This window comes from Antechinus flavipes, chromosome 1 (genome assembly GCF_016432865.1).
Source record: "Antechinus flavipes isolate AdamAnt ecotype Samford, QLD, Australia chromosome 1, AdamAnt_v2, whole genome shotgun sequence".
Lineage (NCBI taxonomy): Eukaryota > Metazoa > Chordata > Mammalia > Dasyuromorphia > Dasyuridae > Antechinus > Antechinus flavipes.
Genome location: NC_067398.1, coordinates 3,988,347 through 4,005,272, shown reverse-complemented (window position 1 = coordinate 4,005,272; position 16,926 = coordinate 3,988,347). Strand labels below are relative to the sequence as shown.

Here is a 16,926-nt window from a genome sequence, read left to right as displayed (position 1 = left end):
GAGAGCCTGGCTAACACTCTGAGCCTCTATCGACATTAAGGCGCGGGGAGCACGGAAAACACGGAGGCCAAGGCCAGACCCTGCCAGGAGCGTCCGGGCAGGGGAGGTAACAGACACGAACCATCCACATCCAGGATGAAGAGGAAATGGTGGAAAAGGCGGCGGCCGAATTGGAAGGGGCGGAAAGGCGGGGTTATTCGATGGGACTTAAAGCTCAGGAAGGAGCATTGCAGGCGGGGCGGACGGCCAGAGAAAACACGGAGAGGCGGGTCTGAGAGCCAGAGACCCCGACCCGGCAACGGTGGGCGTGGGTGGGGGCGACTTTAGGTAGGCTGACTCCCCTGCAGCTAGTGCAAGGTCCACCAGGGGCTGGGGGGGTCTCCGGAAAAAGGGGGCGGATGCTCGAGGGGTGACGTCACCGAGGAGGAATAGACCGGCCAGGTGCAGACCCCTCCCCCCAGTCTTTCTAGGAACGTGCGTCTGCGCCGAGATCTTTTGCCGCCAGAGGGCGCCTCCCCGATTCGGGATGCAGACCGCGGTCTCTAGGTTTTTGAGGATGGAGCCTGCCTCCTGTTCCTTCTAACCCAATGGGCGGAGCCTCACTTCCATCTCCTTGTCTGTTGGGAGGGCCTTGTCGTCTCTAGAATCCTATGGGGGCAACAGAAGGAGTGAGCAGGGTCTTGTCCCGCGACAGCCAGAAACCCGTCTGTGGGCGTGTTCAGACGGGCGGAAGTCACCTGAGGCCAGGGGCGTGGCCTCACGAGGCATCCGGGGGCGTAGGCAGCCGGGCGGAAGTCACGCGAAACATCCGGAAGTATGGCCAGTCGGGCGGAAGTCTCGTGGGGGCGTGTCCTTCGGAGGTGGTGGAGGGGGACCCGGCCAGGCGGGCGTCACGCGGGGTTGGGGGCGGGTCCTTACGGGGGCGTGAGCTGTCGGGAAGGAGCCACCCGCTGCCCGAGGGTCGGGCTCACTCAAGCTCAAGATGAAGCGGCTGCAGGTCGTGCTGGGCCACCTGTCTGGCCGCCCGGATTCGGGCCCGGGCTCGGGCCTGATGGCCGCCCCGTGTTCGGGCCCCGCTCCGGCTACCTTCTCCAGGCCGTCCGCCGACGACGTGGTGGTGGTGCACGGGCGGCGCACGGCCATCGCCAAGGCCGGCCGCGGAGGCTTCAAGGTAGCAGGCCTGGCGTCCCCGGCCCCGTCCCGCCCCGCCCCGCCCCCCTGCCCCTCTCTGGCCTGATCTCCCGCCTCATGACTTTGTCCCCGCAGGACACGACGCCCGACGAGCTGCTGGCAGCCGTGCTGACCGCTGTGCTACGGGACGTGGGGCTGCCTCCCGGGGAGCTGGGGGACATTTGCGTGGGTGAGTGTGGGGACGCCGCCCCCGGCCTTTCCCAGAGAAGGCCCCGGAGGGGAGGAGAGGCCCCAGACCCACCTGTAATAGGGCACGGATCCGAAGGCAAAGAGCTCCAGTGGGGAGGAGCGCGCTGATGAGCTCGCTGCCCTTATTAAGCACCTACTGTGTGCCAAATACTGGGCACCAAGGGTTACGAGGGTAAAAGCCAAGCCTCTCTCAAAAGTATCCCGAATTATAACTCCTCCCCCCCTGCTGGAGGCTGGAGACAGCCTTTGCACCCTGGGTCTGGAAGGTTTCCTAGAAAGGAAGCCCGAGGAGTCCTTTCTGCACAGCCCTTCCCCCTCCTGAAATGCCCCCTCTCTGCCCACAGGGAACGTGCTGCAGCCAGGGGCCGGAGCTGTCATGGCCAGAATTGCCCAGTTTTTAAGGTAAACACTTCGCCTGATCTGCCTGCTCTTTGACCCCAGACTTGGCAAGAGGCACCGTTGCCGCAGCTAGATCGTGAGCAGGAATAGCCAAACCCCGCAGGACCCCAGTCCATGAGCCCACTGAGAGGGCTGAACGTACCAACCTCAGGACCTCTAGGCCACCAAGCCTTGGGATTAACAACAAGCCAGCCATAAGTTCCCAGCCCCCACACAATCAGGAGTCTGTGCTATGGCACAAAGATGGGATGGGGAGAGCATCGACAGGTGGTGATTTGGGAGGAGGGGCTGAAAATAGAAAACTTCACCTTTGCAGATGCCCAAGTTAGATCTGCTTAGGAAGGAGGACTATAGGAGTGAAGGGTCTGCTTAGGAAGGAGGATTATAGGAGTGAAGGGTCTGCTTAGGAAGGAGGACTATAGGAGTGAAGGGTCTGCTTAGGAAGGAGGACTATAGGAGTGAAGGATCTGCTTAGGAAGGAGGACTATAGGAGTGAAGGATCTGCTTAGGAAGGAGGACTATAGGAGTGAAGGATCTGCTTAGGAAGGAGGACTATAGGAGTGAAGGGTCTGCTTAGGAAGGAGGACTATAGGAGTGAAGGATCTGCTTAGGAAGGAGGACTATAGGAGTGAAGGATCTGCTTAGGAAGGAGGACTATAGGAGTGAAGGGTCTGCTTAGGAAGGAGGACTATAGGAGTGAAGTGTTTGTGATACCTGGCAGCCATTGGCAAAGGGATTGTTGCTGTTCTTGAACTTTTCCTTTATTACCTAACACTCAACTTTAGACAGATTAACTCTGATCCGTTGGCACACTCACGGACTTTCCCCCTGATTTGAAGGGAGGATCCATTAACTGAGTTCTTTAATTCCCCACATCAGGTTTAAAATCAGGGAGTTACCTGCTATTCCACTAAAGCATAATTTTCCTAGGATGGACAGAAATGAACTCTCAGGGAGATAGAGCCAACCAGAGGCATGAGGTGGGGAGGTCTAGCTCATTGCTAGCCCCACCACTGATGTCTGACTCACAGGAGCTTAACCCTGATCTCCAGTCCAAGAGCTTGCTCCAGGGCAAACTCAGCCCAGGCATACCTGGCAGATCTATTGCAGTTTCAAAGACCCATCCATGGGCCTGCAGAGGTAGAGCCAGTCTGGCTTCTGTTCAGGGGACCCATGACTGATTGACTGACAGGTCCAAGTTCACCCTTTGGAACTGGTAAAGTTCTCCCAAGCCATAGATATGCCTGCCCTTTGACCGGATACTTGGCAAGCTAGAACGTGAGCAGAGTGCATTTGCACAAAAGGAATACCCAAACCCCTCAAGATCCCAGCCATTGAGCTCTTTAAAGGGGCCAAACACACCACTCTCTGTGACCTCAAGGCCAACACGCCAGCCATAAGATCAGCCCCTGACCCAACCACACACAATTTTTAGATGGAATGGGGAAAGATTGCCTGCCTTCCTCTTTTCTCTATTCCATACTGTGCACAGCGTCCCGGGCTGGCATTTGCTCAGCTTCTCTTCCCAAATATGACTTCTTCCTGTGCCCACCTGTTCCTTTGTTAGTTTATGTATTGGGACAGTTGGTACCTTCCCAACTGTATGTCCTTGTCTTCCCAACTGGATCCTGAGCTTGTTGTGGGGACCTCCTCCTGGATGGTCTAGAGGGTCTTCAGTGGCAGCTGATTGACACACCTGTTTTCAGGTTTTCTCCAGATCAGCTCAGAGAGTGAGAACTAGAAAGGTCCGTAGGGATCATGCATTCCAGCACTCTCATTGTATTGATTGAAATGGCAATTTGAAGAGATCAAGGGACAGCCAGGATTTGAACTCAGGGCAATGTTTTCAAGTTCATCATTCTTTTCACTGAAGTTCACCATCTCTCTTTATTCCTTGTACAAACCCAGGGAATACATGTAGCTCTTTCCCTAGAGAGACTGACTAGGATACAGGAAATGAAGCCATGAAAGTACTGGCAATCAACATTTTTTTCTTAAATATTTTTATTTTCATTAGTATTTTGTTTTTCTAAATACATGTAAATATAATTTTCAGCGTTCATCTTTCTTAGACTTGATGTCCCAAACTTTTCTTCCTCCTTCCCTTTTCTCCTCCCTCCCCAAGAAAGCAAGCAATCTGATACAGGTTAAATATGTGCAAGCTTTTTAAACTTATTTCCAATTAGTCATGTTGTACAAAAAAACAAAACAAAAAATAAAGGTGAAAATATTATTGTTAGATCCACATTCAGTCTCCATAGTCCTCTCTCTGGAGACATAACTCTTTCCATCCCAAGTCTTTTGGAATTGTCTTGAATCGTCACATTGTTGAGAAGAGCCAAAGTCCATCAATATTTTCTTGGTTCTGCTCACTTAACATCAGTTCATGTTTGTGTTTCCAGGCTTTTCTGAAATTAGCCTGCTCATTATTTCTTATAGAACAATTATATATCACAACTTGTTCAGCCATTCTCCAATTGATGGGCATCATCTACTCAGTTTCCAGTTCCTTGCCACTCTAAAAAAGGGTTGCTACAAACATTTATGCACATGTGGGTCCTTTTCTGTCTTTTATGATCTCTTTGGGATACAGATTCAATAATGAGACGATCAACATTTATTAAATATCTACTGTGTGCTAAGTGCTTGGGATGCAAAGAAAGGTAGAAGATAGCACTTCCTTCAAGAACCTTGCAATCTAATAGGGAGACAAGTGAGAAATACTGTATACGGGATAAATTGGAAATAATCAACAGAAAGAGGGCATTAGTAATAAAGGGGATCAGGATGGCTTCCTGTGGAAGGTACGGTTTTTATCCTACACTTGAAGGAAAACAGGGAAGTCTGGAGGTAGAGATGAGGAGCAGCATAGTCAGCATGGGACATGCCAGGAAAAATGTTTGGGTACTAAGATGTGTTGGAATCTTTACAAACTGCTAATTTGTGAATTCCTCATACTTGTGAACTCCAATGAGTAAAGGTGTGAACACAAGCATTGTATCAATTAGTTCTACTTAGTACCTTGTTTCAGGTTCTGGCCCAAAACATCAACTCTAATGAGTTAGCAGTTTGTAAAGATTCCAACATCGATGGAAGATCTTCTTACTGCAAGACCACCAGTTTCATTGAGATATAGAATTGTAGGGGGTGGAGGAGTTATGTTATGAAAGGCTTTGAGGGCCAAACAGGATTTTATATTTGATCCTGGAGTTTACTGAGTAAAGGGGTGACATGGTCAGAGCTATGTTTTAGGAAAACTTGAGGCAGGCAGGATTTTTCCCCACCACCCCCAGAAGCTAGGCCAGGCGTGAGGGTGATAAAGGTCTGTACCAGGATTGAGGGAAGGTCAGAGGAAAGTTAGATATTTTGGAGAGAGGTTGCAGAGATGAATTCATCAAGAATTGTTGCGCAGGTGATATCTGGGAGAGGTGCTTCAAAGGTGAAATCAACAAGAAGTGTTGTAGAAGTGAAATCTACAGGAGATGTTGCAGAGGTGAAATCTCTGAGGTACTTACTCCAAAGGCGAAATCAAGAAGTGTAATAGAAGTGAAATCAGATACAAGGGATGTTACAGAGGTGAAATAAATAAGAAATGTTATAGAAGTAAAATCTACAAGAGATATTGCAGAGATCAAATCTACAAGAAGTGTTGTAGAAGTGAAATCTACAAGAGATATTGCAGAGATCAAATCTACAAGAAGTGTTGTAGAAGTGAAATCTACAGGAGATGTTGCAGAGGTGAAATCTCTGAGGTACTTACTCCAAAGGCGAAATCAAGAAGTGTAATAGAAGTGAAATCAGATACAAGGGATGTTACAGAGGTGAAATAAATAAGAAATGTTATAGAAGTAAAATCTACAAGAGATATTGCAGAGATGAAATCTACAAGAAGTGTTGTAGAAGTGAAATCTACAGGAGATGTTGCAGAGGTGAAATCTCTGAGGTACTTACTCCAAAGGTGAAATCAAGAAGTGTAATAGAAGTGAAATCAGATACAAGGGATGTTACAGAGGTGAAATAAATAAGAAATGTTATAGAAGTAAAATCTACAAGAGATATTGCAGAGATCAAATCTACAAGAAGTGTTGTAGAAGTGAAATCTGCAAATTATTGCAGAGGTGATATCTAGGAGAGGTGCTCCAAAGGTGAAATCAATAAGAAATGAAATCTGCAAGAGTTGTTGCAGAGATGAAATCAAGCTCCTTAACTATAGCTTGGCTATGGGGAAGTGAGAGAGAATGGGAGCCCCAGGACCAAAAGGATGATGTAACAGAGAAGGTGGGGGAAGGATGAGTTTAGGGGGAAAGATGAGTTCCATTTTGGACATGTTGAGTTTAAAATGTCTACAGACCATCCAGTTTGAGATAACTGAAAGGCATTCTAGGATGTCAGATCAACAGGAAGTCAGCAAGATGACAGCAAGAGAGATGTGAAAATCATCTGCATAGAGGTCACTAAATCCAGGACCTGATGAGATTAGAAAGTATAAAAGATCAAGTTCCTGGTTGGAGGAGGCTGTCCTCTGCTGCAGGGAGTGTCCATCTATACCATCATTAATCACGAATCTTTCCTTAATTAAGGAAAAAAGATTTCCAATAGGATGAATTGGAACATTCCTGTTTAGAATATGTTTCAGACTTTCATCTGTCTTCATTTTGCTTTGCATTTTATTTCCTCCTGTAACCTCCTATATCTATACTTCATCTTCCGATAAAGAAGAAATTTGTTGTATAGAGGGGTGAAAAAAAAGCTGCTGCTCTTAAAACCAGGGAAGTCTTTGAGAATTGACTTTGCATTAATTATAGCAGATTATCTCATGGGGTGTAGATGTAGAAGATTTTGAAGAAGCATGGTATTTAAAGAGATAATGACCTGGTTTAATTACATAATAAGGGCAAATAATTGGTTTGCTTAATTAAGGTAGGGAAGGAAAAAAGCAGTAGCATAGGGACTTTCGACTCATCAGTCAGTCATTATATACTTAATAAGTAGCTCCTGTCTGCAGGCACTGTGTGAAGCGATGGAGATATTATGAGGCAAAAGTCAGTGTCCTTAACAGTAGAGTTAACAGTCCCTAACAATAGAGCCAACAAGCAAACAGATATATACAAAGTGAGCTGTGTAGGGGATAATTTTGTTTTTCTTTAGTCGGCTCAGTCATGTTTTCTGACTCTTGTGACCCTCTTTGGGGTTTTCTTGGCAAAGAGCTGGAATGGTTTACCCCTTCCTTTACTAGCACATGAGGAAATTGAGACAAATGGTAAAAATCACTTGCTCAGGGTCACACATCAGCTAAGTGTCTGAGGCCGATTAGAACTCATAATAAAGATCCGTTTCCTGACTCCAAGCTGTCAGTATATCCACTGTGCTCCATAGGTGCCCATACAGGTTAAATAGGAGATCATTAAGAGGGAAAGTACTGTAATTAAGAGGATTATAAAAGACTCCTTGTAGAAAATAAGACTTAAGGGAAGCCAGGGAGGTCTGTAGTTGGAGTAGAAGAAAGGAGCATTCTAGGCCTGGGAGATAGACAATGCCTGGTGCCCGAGAGTTGGAGGAGCTTGTTTGTGGCCCAGTTGAGAGGCTGGGGTCTCTGGATAGACTTTGTGTTGGGGAGTGAAGTGTGAGAAGATTGGAATGGGAGCAGAGAGCCAAGTCAGGAATTTGAATACCAACCAGAACATTTTGTATTTGATCCTGGAGGTGATAGGGAGCCACGAATTTATTGAGTAGGTGCTGATCTGGGGTGATCTGTGTTTTGGTGGTTAAATGAAGGGTGAATTGAAGAGAGGAAGGATTTGTGGTAGGCAGACCTAGAGAGAAGAGAGTGTCAGAGAGGAGAGAATGACCCATATATCCAAGAACAGCAAGGAAGCAAAAAGGCAGCCTGATGAGGCTTTAGAAATAGCTGAGAGGGAAAAATACATCCAACTGAATGCAGAATTCCAGAGAAAATAGCAAGGAGAGATAAGAAGGTCCTCTTAAATGACTTGTACAGAGAAATAGAAGAAAACATAAGAATGGGAAGGACAAAGATCTCTTCTAGAAAATTAGAGACATCAAGAGGACTGGTCCAGACAGAAAAAACAGGGAGGACTTAACTCAAGTGAAAGAGATTAAGAAGAGGTGCTAACACCTCTCAGATTGGCTAAAAGGACAGGAAAAGATGAGAAATGCTGGGGGGGATATGGGAAAATAGGGACACTGATACATTGTTGGTGGAGTTGTGAATTGATTGATCCATGATTCTGAAGAGCAATTTGGAACTGTGTCCAAAGAGCTATCAAACTGTGCCTACCCCTCAATTCAGCGGTGTCTAATAGCAGTCCTTTTTATTGTGGCAAGGACCTTGGAAACGGAGTGGCTGCCCCTTGTTGGGAAATGGCTCAGAAAGTTGTGGTAGATGAATGAATATTATTGTTCTATAAGAAACTATCAGCAGGATGATTTCAGAAATGCCTGGAGAGACTTCCAAGAACTGAGTGAGTGAGCGAAGGGAGTAGAACCAAAAGAACGTTGTTTACAGCAAGGTTATGTGATGATCTGATCAGAACTGATGTTCTGATGGATGTGCTGGTTCAGGCCAGTTCTGACTTGTGATGGAGAGAGCCATCTGCACCCAGAGAGAGACTCATGGGGACTGAATGTAGATGACAGCACAGTATTTTCACTTTTTTTCTTTCTTTTCCCTTTTGGACCTGATTTTTCTTGTGCAGTATTTTAAATGTGGAAATATGTTTAGAAGAATTACTTGCTGTCTAGGGGAGGAAGGGAGGAAAATTTGGAACACAAGGTTTTGCAAGTTGAAAACTATCTTTGCATGAATTTTGAAAAGTAAAAATCTATTATTAAAAGAAGAGGAGGTGACAAGAATATACCACAGAATTCTATAAGGTCTAAATCACCAAGAGCCATTATGGCATAGTTACTGACCCGGAGAATGAAGTCAAGTGGGCCTTGGGAAGCCTTGCTAACAGTAAAACTAGTGGGAGGGATGCGATTCTCAGGGGGACCCTCCTGCTTCTTGCTAGAACTTTCCCTCCCAGCCACCGCCTCGCGTGCCCCAGGGTATTGGCCCGCTGCCTCCTGCCTTGCTTGGGCTGTTTGTGCCCCTTCTCGGTCCCGAGCCTGGACTCATTGTTCACATCAGCAAGGTCATGTTCAGGGTTCTCCCAGGCTTCAGCTGTGTGTGAACAGATTGTTACCAGAAGAGCGGGCTGGTTTTCAAAGAGGAACTAGAGACTAAATTGCCAAGATGCGCTGGATTATGGAGAAGACAAGGGAGTTCCAGACTATCTGCTTCTGCTTCATTGGCTGCACTAAAGCCATTGACTGTGGATTACAACAAAATGTGGCAAATCCCCGGAGAGCTTGGGGGGGGGGGGGGGCTCCAGCTCGTCCGCGCCTCCGGGGCAGCCTGGGTTTGAGCCTGGGTTTTCCTGTGGAAAGGAGCACGACAAGGCTGCACACCGTGGCCTTTATTGAAGTCCTGCAGAATCCGGCCAGAAATGCTGAATGAACCCAAACTGGAGTCAAGGTTGCCGGGAGAAGGACGGACGATACGGGTGATGTAGCAAGGCCACCGAGCCACATCACGAGAAGATGGGACTCGTGGGGAAGCACTGAAGGCAAAAGAAGGGGGTGGGATGGAGATAGAACGTCACAGAAGCATGTTCGTGAGCCAAGGAACAGGCGGACGGGGTCAGGAAGAGAGATGGACGGGCTGGGAGCACGGGGAGGTCGGAAGCCACGTTGGGAGGACCGAGGGAGGGGAGAGGCAGCAGAGGCCCCTGGCCCAGAGCTTTCTGGGGAGCTTGGGTCCAAAGGGCAGAAGAGAAGCAGCAGATAGTGGGAGGGATCAAGGGAGCTTGGAGGGAGGAGGGGGGCGTAGCCTTCTGTAGGCAGCCAGCAGGGAAAGAAGCATCAAAAAGGAAGATGAGGAAGGAAGCCAGACGGAGGCAGAGGGAGACTGGGTCCTGTGAGAGGGGGCAGGAGGACGTGAGGGGAAGAGGGAGCTCACAGTGAATGACCTCTGAGAAAGAAGGGGGAGGGGAACCTCCTCTGACCAGGAGGAGTGTGGGAAGGTGTGGGACAGTGGGACTGCCGGGCAGCGGGGAGGGCCCCCAGCTTGTGGGCGCCGTTCGGATGGGGCTTCGTGCCGGGGTTGGCTGGAGGGGCAGCCCCGGAGAGAGCCTCGGCCAGTCGGGCACTGCTGGGCCTGGCTCCTAACAACCACCGTCTCTTCGGGGCCCCCTGCTGGTTCCCCCCCATCTGGACAGTCCCTTCTCTCAGGTCGTCCCAGGCCCTGCAGGTCGCCCTTCCTGGACACGCAGGGGCGGCAGCCCCCGGACTCGACGCTTTTCTATTTCAGTGACATCCCAGAGACAGTCCCTCTGTCCGCTGTCAACAGGCAGTGCTCCTCGGGGCTGCAGGCCGTGATCAACATTGCAGGTGAGCGGGGCCCCCCTTCCCATTGCTCGGAGCCCCGTGCTTCGCCCCCTCCCCCCACTCCCCACCCCCGGAAGACCCATCACAGGCCGCTTTCCTTGCAGGTGGGATCCGGCAGGGCTCTTACGACATCGGCTTGGCCTGTGGGTAAGTCGCCTCTCCAAGCGAGCCTTCGGACGGGCCGCGGGGGCTCCGGGGCAGGGGCCGCGCTGGGGCAGGGGCCGGGACTCGCCCTCTCCCCGGGGCCCTCCCGCTGCTGGTGGGACTTTTCCTCCCAGGCACAGCCCCGGGGTCTCGTGCCCCAGGTTCTGGCCCTGCCCCTGCCTCGCTGGGCTGTTTGTGCCCTTTTCTGTCCCAGGCCTGGACTGGAGGAAGAGGAGCCCAGGGAGTGACCGAGGCTGCCCCGGCTCCTCTCAGACTCCTCCGGCCCGTTCCCCTCCAGGGGAAGGGCAGTCCCGGCAGAAGGGCCCGCTGGAGGGCAGAGGGCCCCCCGGACCTCGGGCCTGGCTCGGAGCTTTCTGTCCCCGGGTCTCTGGCTCCCGAGCCGGCCCTCCTGTTCTCCCGGCTGTCTCTGGGCCTTGTCGCCCCTTCCCCACCTCAGCCGCCCTCCTGGGTTTGGGGATGGCCGAGATGCCCCCCTTCTTCCAGGGGAAGCTCCTGGCAAGCCTTCCCCCATGGCCTCAAGGCCTGAGGCGGGCATGGAACGGGGAGAGGCTGGTGGGAGGTGGAAGCCTCGGCCCAGGCACTTGGGGGGGGGGAGGGCCGGCTCTGCCCGGTCCCGTTTATGGCTTTGGAGCAATGAAGTGGCTTCTCCAGGGCCACCGAGGGGGGAGCTGGAGCTGTAACTCTCCTCCCCTCTGGGCCGGGTCCTGCCCCTCGAGGTGCCCCCCCTCCCCCCCAGGAGCCCCCGGCTGAGGCCTCTCTTCCCGCTCAGGGTGGAGTCCATGTCCCTGGCTGACCGAGGGAACCCCGGCAACATCACCTCCCGCCTGGTGGATAACACGAAGGCCCGAGACTGTCTGATCCCAATGGGGTGAGTGCTGCTGGCTCTCCCCGTGCTGGGGTCAGGGGGCAGAGGGCCCGTCTCTGCCTCTGTCCGGCCTGGAGGCTCAGCATGGGGGAGGGGGGGGGCGTGAGGAAGGGGGGAGCAGCCAAGCAGGCGGGGCAGAGAGGCCCCGGGGGGGGGGCGCCCGTGAGCAACCCGAGAGCTCCGAGGAGTAGAGCGGCCCCTGCGCAGGGGCCCAGGACCCTCTGTTTGTGGCCGGCCGGAAGGTTCCTGAAGAAAGCCTGGGTTTGTCTCGGCCTTGGGAGGAGGGGCGGCTCAGGGGAAGGGCCCCCCCTGGGCTCCCCCTCCTTCCTCAGCTTGACCCTGTGCCTTCGTTGGCGCCCCAGGATCACGTCGGAGAACGTGGCTGAGAGATTTGGCATCTCCCGGGAGAAGCAGGATGCCTTCGCTCTGGCTTCCCAGAAGAAGTGAGTGGGGGGCGCTGGGGGCAGGGGGGCCTGGGCGGATTCGGGGGAACCCCGGGAGATGGGTCGGGGCAAAGCGCCGCAGACCCGGGGCCAGGAACCAAAGCCCGAGATGGGCCGATGTCCTCGCCATAGTCGCCAAGGTCGGGGGGCAGGGGAGAGACGCCAGAGCGGAGGCGGACACTGGAGGCCTCAAGAAGTGGGGGGGACGCCCCTGGTCCCTCCCCTTCCCAGCTCAGCTGTGGGGGCCCTGCCCGGCTGGCCTTTGTCCATCCCGTCTTTGGAGCCCGGCCTCAGTGCCTGGCCCCGGGGTCGGTCCTGCCTGATCCCCAGGAGCCATGGAAGCTCCTGCCTCGAGGGCATGGGGGGGGGGCAGCCCTGAAGCTGCTGGGACATTAGTGGTCTCGAGGGCAACTCCCGGCCTCCGCCGGTCATAGCTTCGTTTCCTTGGAGCCAACAGGGCGGCCAGGGCCCAGAGCCAGGGCTGTTTTCGGGCCGAGATCGTGCCCGTGACGACCACCATCCAGGATGACAAGGGCAGCGAGAAGCCCGTCACCGTGGCCCAGGACGAGGGCATCCGCACCGGCACCACGCTGGAAGGCCTGGCCAAGCTGAAGCCAGCCTTCAGGAAAGATGGCTCCACTACTGCTGGTGAGCACGGGCCCACGGGCACCGGGCAGTGCCCAGGTCTCCTCGCGCCGTGCCCTCCTCACCAGCCCTGTCTCCCCCAGGAAACTCCAGCCAGGTGAGCGACGGGGCCGCGGCCATCCTGCTGGCTCGCAGGGCCAGGGCGGAGCAGCTGGGCCTCCCCATCCTGGGCATCCTGAGGTCCTACGCGGTGGTGGGAGTGCCCCCTGACATCATGGGCATCGGGCCTGCCTACGCCATCCCCGCGGCACTGCAGAAATCAGGTGAGCAGACGGCTTCGCCCCCGGCCCAGCTGTGCCCACAGAGCCTTCGGGGAGCTTAGGAGGAAGGAGGCGGTGTGGATGGAGCAGAGGCTGCCCAGGGAGGGGCTGGGCTTGCGGACTGGCTGACACTTTCTCCCGGGCCTCTCCCGGCTCCCTCCCGCAGGGCTAACCGTGGACGACGTGGACGTCTTTGAGATCAACGAGGCCTTTGCCAGCCAGGTGAGCCCGGGGCCTCCCCCCGCCCCTCATGCCCAGGCTTCGGGTCCAGGGACACTCATGGGAGTCTCCACTGTTTCTAAAGTGTGTGTGTGGGGAGGGGAGAGCGGGGCCTGGTGCCTGCCTCCGAGGGGAGGGAGCCCCCTCTGTCAGCATCCGGAAGCACCAGCTGTGTGTCCGGTCTACTTATGAATGAGCCCCCTCAGCCTTGACCTTGCCCTTTCAAAGACCCTCCTCCCCAACTTGGGGTGTAACTCCGACCCTGGGGTGTAAAGAAGGCACCTTGGGGGCGGGGGGCCCTGAGCCTGCCCTCCTCGCCCCTCTAGGCTGCATACTGTGTGGAGAAGCTGGGGATCCCTCCCGAGAAGGTGAATCCCCTGGGGGGCGCCATCGCCTTGGGGCACCCGCTGGGCTGCACGGGGACCCGCCAGGTCATCACGCTGCTCAATGAGCTGAAGCGCAGGGGGAAGAGGTGAGAGCGCGTTCCCCCCTTCCCGACCCCGGGCCGGGCAGGGGCACCCCCAGGGCGGTCGGGGCGGGTGGGGGCCCCCAGCCCGGCCTCAGCCCCACCCCTCTCCGCTCCCCCCCGCAGGGCCTATGGCGTGGTCTCCATGTGCATCGGGACGGGCATGGGAGCGGCTGCGGTCTTCGAGTACCCAGGGCCCTGAGCGCCGCTCTTGGGGGCCGCCTGAGAGGCGGGGCCGGGCAGGAGGCGGAGCCAAGCCCCCCTCGGGCTGCCCGCCCTGGCCGGGAGCAGAGCGCCGGCCCCGCCCCTGACTCTGTGCCTTCTCCGGTGTTCCCTCGCACTCGGAGCCCATCGGGGGCCGGGCGCGCTCCCCCTGGTGGCCAGGGGTGGCGGCCGGGCAGGTGTTGGGGCGCGCCGGCCCCGGGGTCTATTTTCTCCAAACAATAAAGATGGCGCGCCCCGACCCGCTTCTCGGTCTCTGCTTTTGGGGTTGGGTGGGAGGAGGGAAAAGGAGCAGGGGCGGGAGCCAAGCTCAGATCTGGCGGCCTCTGCCGCCCTAGCGCCGGCCTCAGCATCCTCATCTGTAAAATGGGGTCACCGGCCTCAGCCGGGCACTAGGGCCCCCAGCCCCCCACAGAGGAGGAGGCCGGCAAGGCAATCAGCTTTATTAGTAACGCGCTGCTCACAGACTGGGGGGGGGGGGGGCGCCCGCAGCTAGTACTTCTCGTCGTAGGAGCCCTGTCCGTACACGTGCAGCAGGCAGGCCTCCCCCAGGATGCCGTCCACCATCACCATGGCCTCGAACTCAGTGTTGTCACTGCGGGAGGGGCTGGCGGTCACCGGGGGCGGGAGGGCAGGCCCCGCCCCTGGGAGAACTGTCCCAGCCTCCCCCCAACCCCGCCCCCGCGAGAGCCCGGGTACCTGGGAGTGAAGTGGATGTACAAGCTCATGGAGGTCGGAGGGTAGTTGACCTTCCGAGCCTCCAGCACCCCGCTGGTTGGGTAGACGTAGAAGACGCCCTTGTGCCGCTCCTGCTGGTCTGCGGTTCCGGGGAAACAAAGGAGGGATTGGAGGGTCCCCGGGCCCTGCTTACCCCTCCCCCCACGACCCCCTCCCCCCCAGCACCTATCAGGGCCAGCCAGTAGCTCCTGCAGGCGCTCAGGTTCAGGAGATCGATCTCTCGCGTGTGCGTCTCGCTCACCACGCAGATCCCAAAGTCCACCCAGCTGGTGGAGAGCTGCAGGGACGGGATGGTCACGATGGCCAGGAGGGGCACCACCTGCGGGCGGGGAGGGTGTGAGCCGGGGCAGGGCGGAGCCCCAGCTCCCCTCCTCTTGGGTCTTCCCCTGCTCTGGACTGTGCTGGAAGCAGCCTCTGGGCCTCCTACCTCCCGGCAATGCCCTCTCAGCCGCATGACCAGGTCACTTCACCCATTTGCCCAGAGTCAGCATCTACTGTCTTCGGGCCACGTGCACCTCCCGAGCTGGCCGAGGCTCCCTCAGCACTCCCGGCTCTCCCTGGGACCCCATCTCTCGGTCACCTCTGCCTGAGGGCCATCTGATCCTTAGCCATCTCCCAGCCCCTTCCCCCCCAGACCCCCAGGGGGCTTCCGCATACGTGCCCCAGGGGCCTGAGCTCTGACCTCTGATAAAGGCTGACAGCCCCCACCCCACCCCCTCCGCCCTGTGAGCCTGAACCCTGGCGTGGATTCTCCCGGGCTCCCGCTGCTGGCCCGGCGCCCTCCTCCGGGAGCCAGCTCAGCTCTGTCTCGGCCTCTCCTCCCTCACCGATCTTGCTCGCCAAGCTCCAGCCCAATAACTGGGACACCGATACGTTGTTGGTAGAGTTGTGACCTGAGCCCACCGTTCTGGAGAGCAGTTTGGAACAAAGTCGGTCAAACTCTGGGTACCCAGCACCCCCCGCACCAGCTCTGTGTCCCAAAGGGACCCCTGAAAGGACCCACAGGGACCACAATTGGGCAGCTCCTTTGGGCACTGCCCATCACCTGGGGAGCGGCTGAACAAGCCGTGGTGTCTGAGAGGGTTGGGACGCCAGCGGGCCCTCGGAAACGAGCCCCGGAAAGACTCTGCCCGAACTGGGGCAAAGCGAGGGGGCGGAAGCAGGGAGGCATCGAGCCCAGCGAGGGCGGCGCCGGGTCGTGGTCAGCCGCCTGACTTGGCTCTTCTCGTCAGGGCAGTGACCTCAGGTGACTCCAGAGGGTCCGTGCTGGAAAACCCTATTCACACACAGAAGGAGGCCGGAGTCCAATACCCCCCAGCCATGATCGGGCTTCGGGTTTGTCCATAAGGAGGCTCTGAACCAACAACGGAAAGTCATTGGAAATTACTCCTAAAAATGTGTGGGCCAAAGACCAGGCAAAAACCAAGATGTCCCCGAAGATAATGGCGATGACAACAGGTGGACTTTGGGGATGTTGACAAAGGTCGGACTTAGGGAAAACTTGCGCCACTGACACTTTTTATCAGTAAAAAAGAGGAAATGAACAGACCAACAAATTGGGCCTGCAACCAAAAAGTGGAGAGAACACATGAATCCCCCGATGAAATATCAAAATAGAAATTATACAAATCAAAGAAAATATTAAGGTTGGAAACAAAAACAAACCTTTGAATTATAAATGAAATCAGGAACTGTTTGTTTTTTCTTTCAAAGCAAAACCACCAAACAAGACAAGCCATTATCTAACTTTTTAAAAACTTACGAAAGCCAAATGAGCAATAGCAAAACTAAAGAGGTGAATGAGTGTTTAAAGAACTATCTAATTATATAGAAATATTTACATATATATGCCAAAAAAACAAAATCTAAATGAAATGGTTGAGTATTTACAAAAAATCTAAATGAAATGGTTGAGTATTTACAAAAACAAATTGTACAGGTTAATACATCACCAATTGTAAGGCTTAAATAGCCCTATCTTCAAAAAAGAACAGAATCATCAATAAATTTATTCCCAAAGAAAACATGCCAGGACCAGATGGATTTATAAGCAAATGCTATCAAACTAAATTTAAAGAATAATCCAAGGCTATTTATACTGTTTGAAAAAATAGGAAAAGGAGAAGTCACCAAATAACATGTTGGAACACAAACGTATTCTTGGTAACTAAACCAGGAAGAATCAAATCAAAGAAGGAAAAAATTTTTTTTTATTTATTCAAAAATCTTAAATTATTGTAAAGGAGACTACAGTGCCAATCTGATCAGGCTGTACTTATCCAGGAATGCAGGTCTGGTTCAATTTAAAAAGTATAAACATAACCGACTACCTTAATAACACGCAAAATAAAAATCAATTAAATCCTAAAACACAGAAAAAGATTCTGGCAAGATGTACTGGCCATTCCTGTTCAAAACCAAACCAAAACACTAGCAATCCTAGGGGGAAAATGGAGCTTTTCCTAACATGGTAATTAGTAACTACCTGAAACCAAGATCCAGCATCATAGACAATGTGGATAACCTAGCGCTCTTCCCAATAAGATTGGGGGAAAGCAAGGATGTCCAGTAGTATTCAACATAGTGCTAGAAATGATAATTATGTCCATAAGAAAAAACTTTGAAAGAATAAGCAACGCAAAGCGAAAACAAAATTCAACTTTTGAAGATGATCTT

General features: G+C 53.7%; 2 protein-coding genes across 2 annotated transcripts in view; one reads left to right on the top strand and one right to left on the bottom strand.

The window, feature by feature from the left end:
- Window positions 1–940: 940 nt before the first annotated feature.
- Window positions 941–13,753, top strand: ACAA1 (acetyl-CoA acyltransferase 1). Its single transcript, XM_051978024.1, has 12 exons — window positions 941–1,171; window positions 1,267–1,360; window positions 1,725–1,782; window positions 10,151–10,230; window positions 10,332–10,374; window positions 11,162–11,260; window positions 11,620–11,700; window positions 12,158–12,348; window positions 12,429–12,608; window positions 12,772–12,827; window positions 13,151–13,296; window positions 13,417–13,753. Exons 1-12 carry the CDS (start codon window positions 983–985, stop codon window positions 13,490–13,492), a joined length of 1,293 nt encoding a protein of 430 aa, XP_051833984.1. The 5' UTR covers window positions 941–982; the 3' UTR covers window positions 13,493–13,753.
- Window positions 13,754–13,940: 187 nt separating this feature from the next.
- DLEC1 (DLEC1 cilia and flagella associated protein) overlaps window positions 13,941–16,926 on the bottom strand; it is a 55,579-nt gene continuing 52,593 nt past the window's right edge. Inside the window, exons 36-38 of the mRNA XM_051978013.1 lie at window positions 14,416–14,569; window positions 14,212–14,329; window positions 13,941–14,107 (exon numbers count right to left, since the gene is read on the bottom strand). Coding sequence (XP_051833973.1) covers window positions 14,005–14,107; window positions 14,212–14,329; window positions 14,416–14,569 — 375 coding nt within the window. The 3' untranslated portion in view covers window positions 13,941–14,004. The remainder of the gene's footprint in view (window positions 14,108–14,211; window positions 14,330–14,415; window positions 14,570–16,926) is intronic.

Coding starts and splice junctions, on each gene's coding strand:
- ACAA1 (XM_051978024.1), top strand. CDS start 983: ATGAAGCGGCTGCAGGTCGTGCTGGGCCACCTGTCTGGCCGCCCGGAT. Junction 1,172..1,266: donor CCGGCCGCGGAGGCTTCAAG/GTAGCAGGCCTG, acceptor TTGTCCCCGCAG/GACACGACGCCCGACGAGCT. Junction 13,297..13,416: donor CTGAAGCGCAGGGGGAAGAG/GTGAGAGCGCGT, acceptor TCCCCCCCGCAG/GGCCTATGGCGTGGTCTCCA.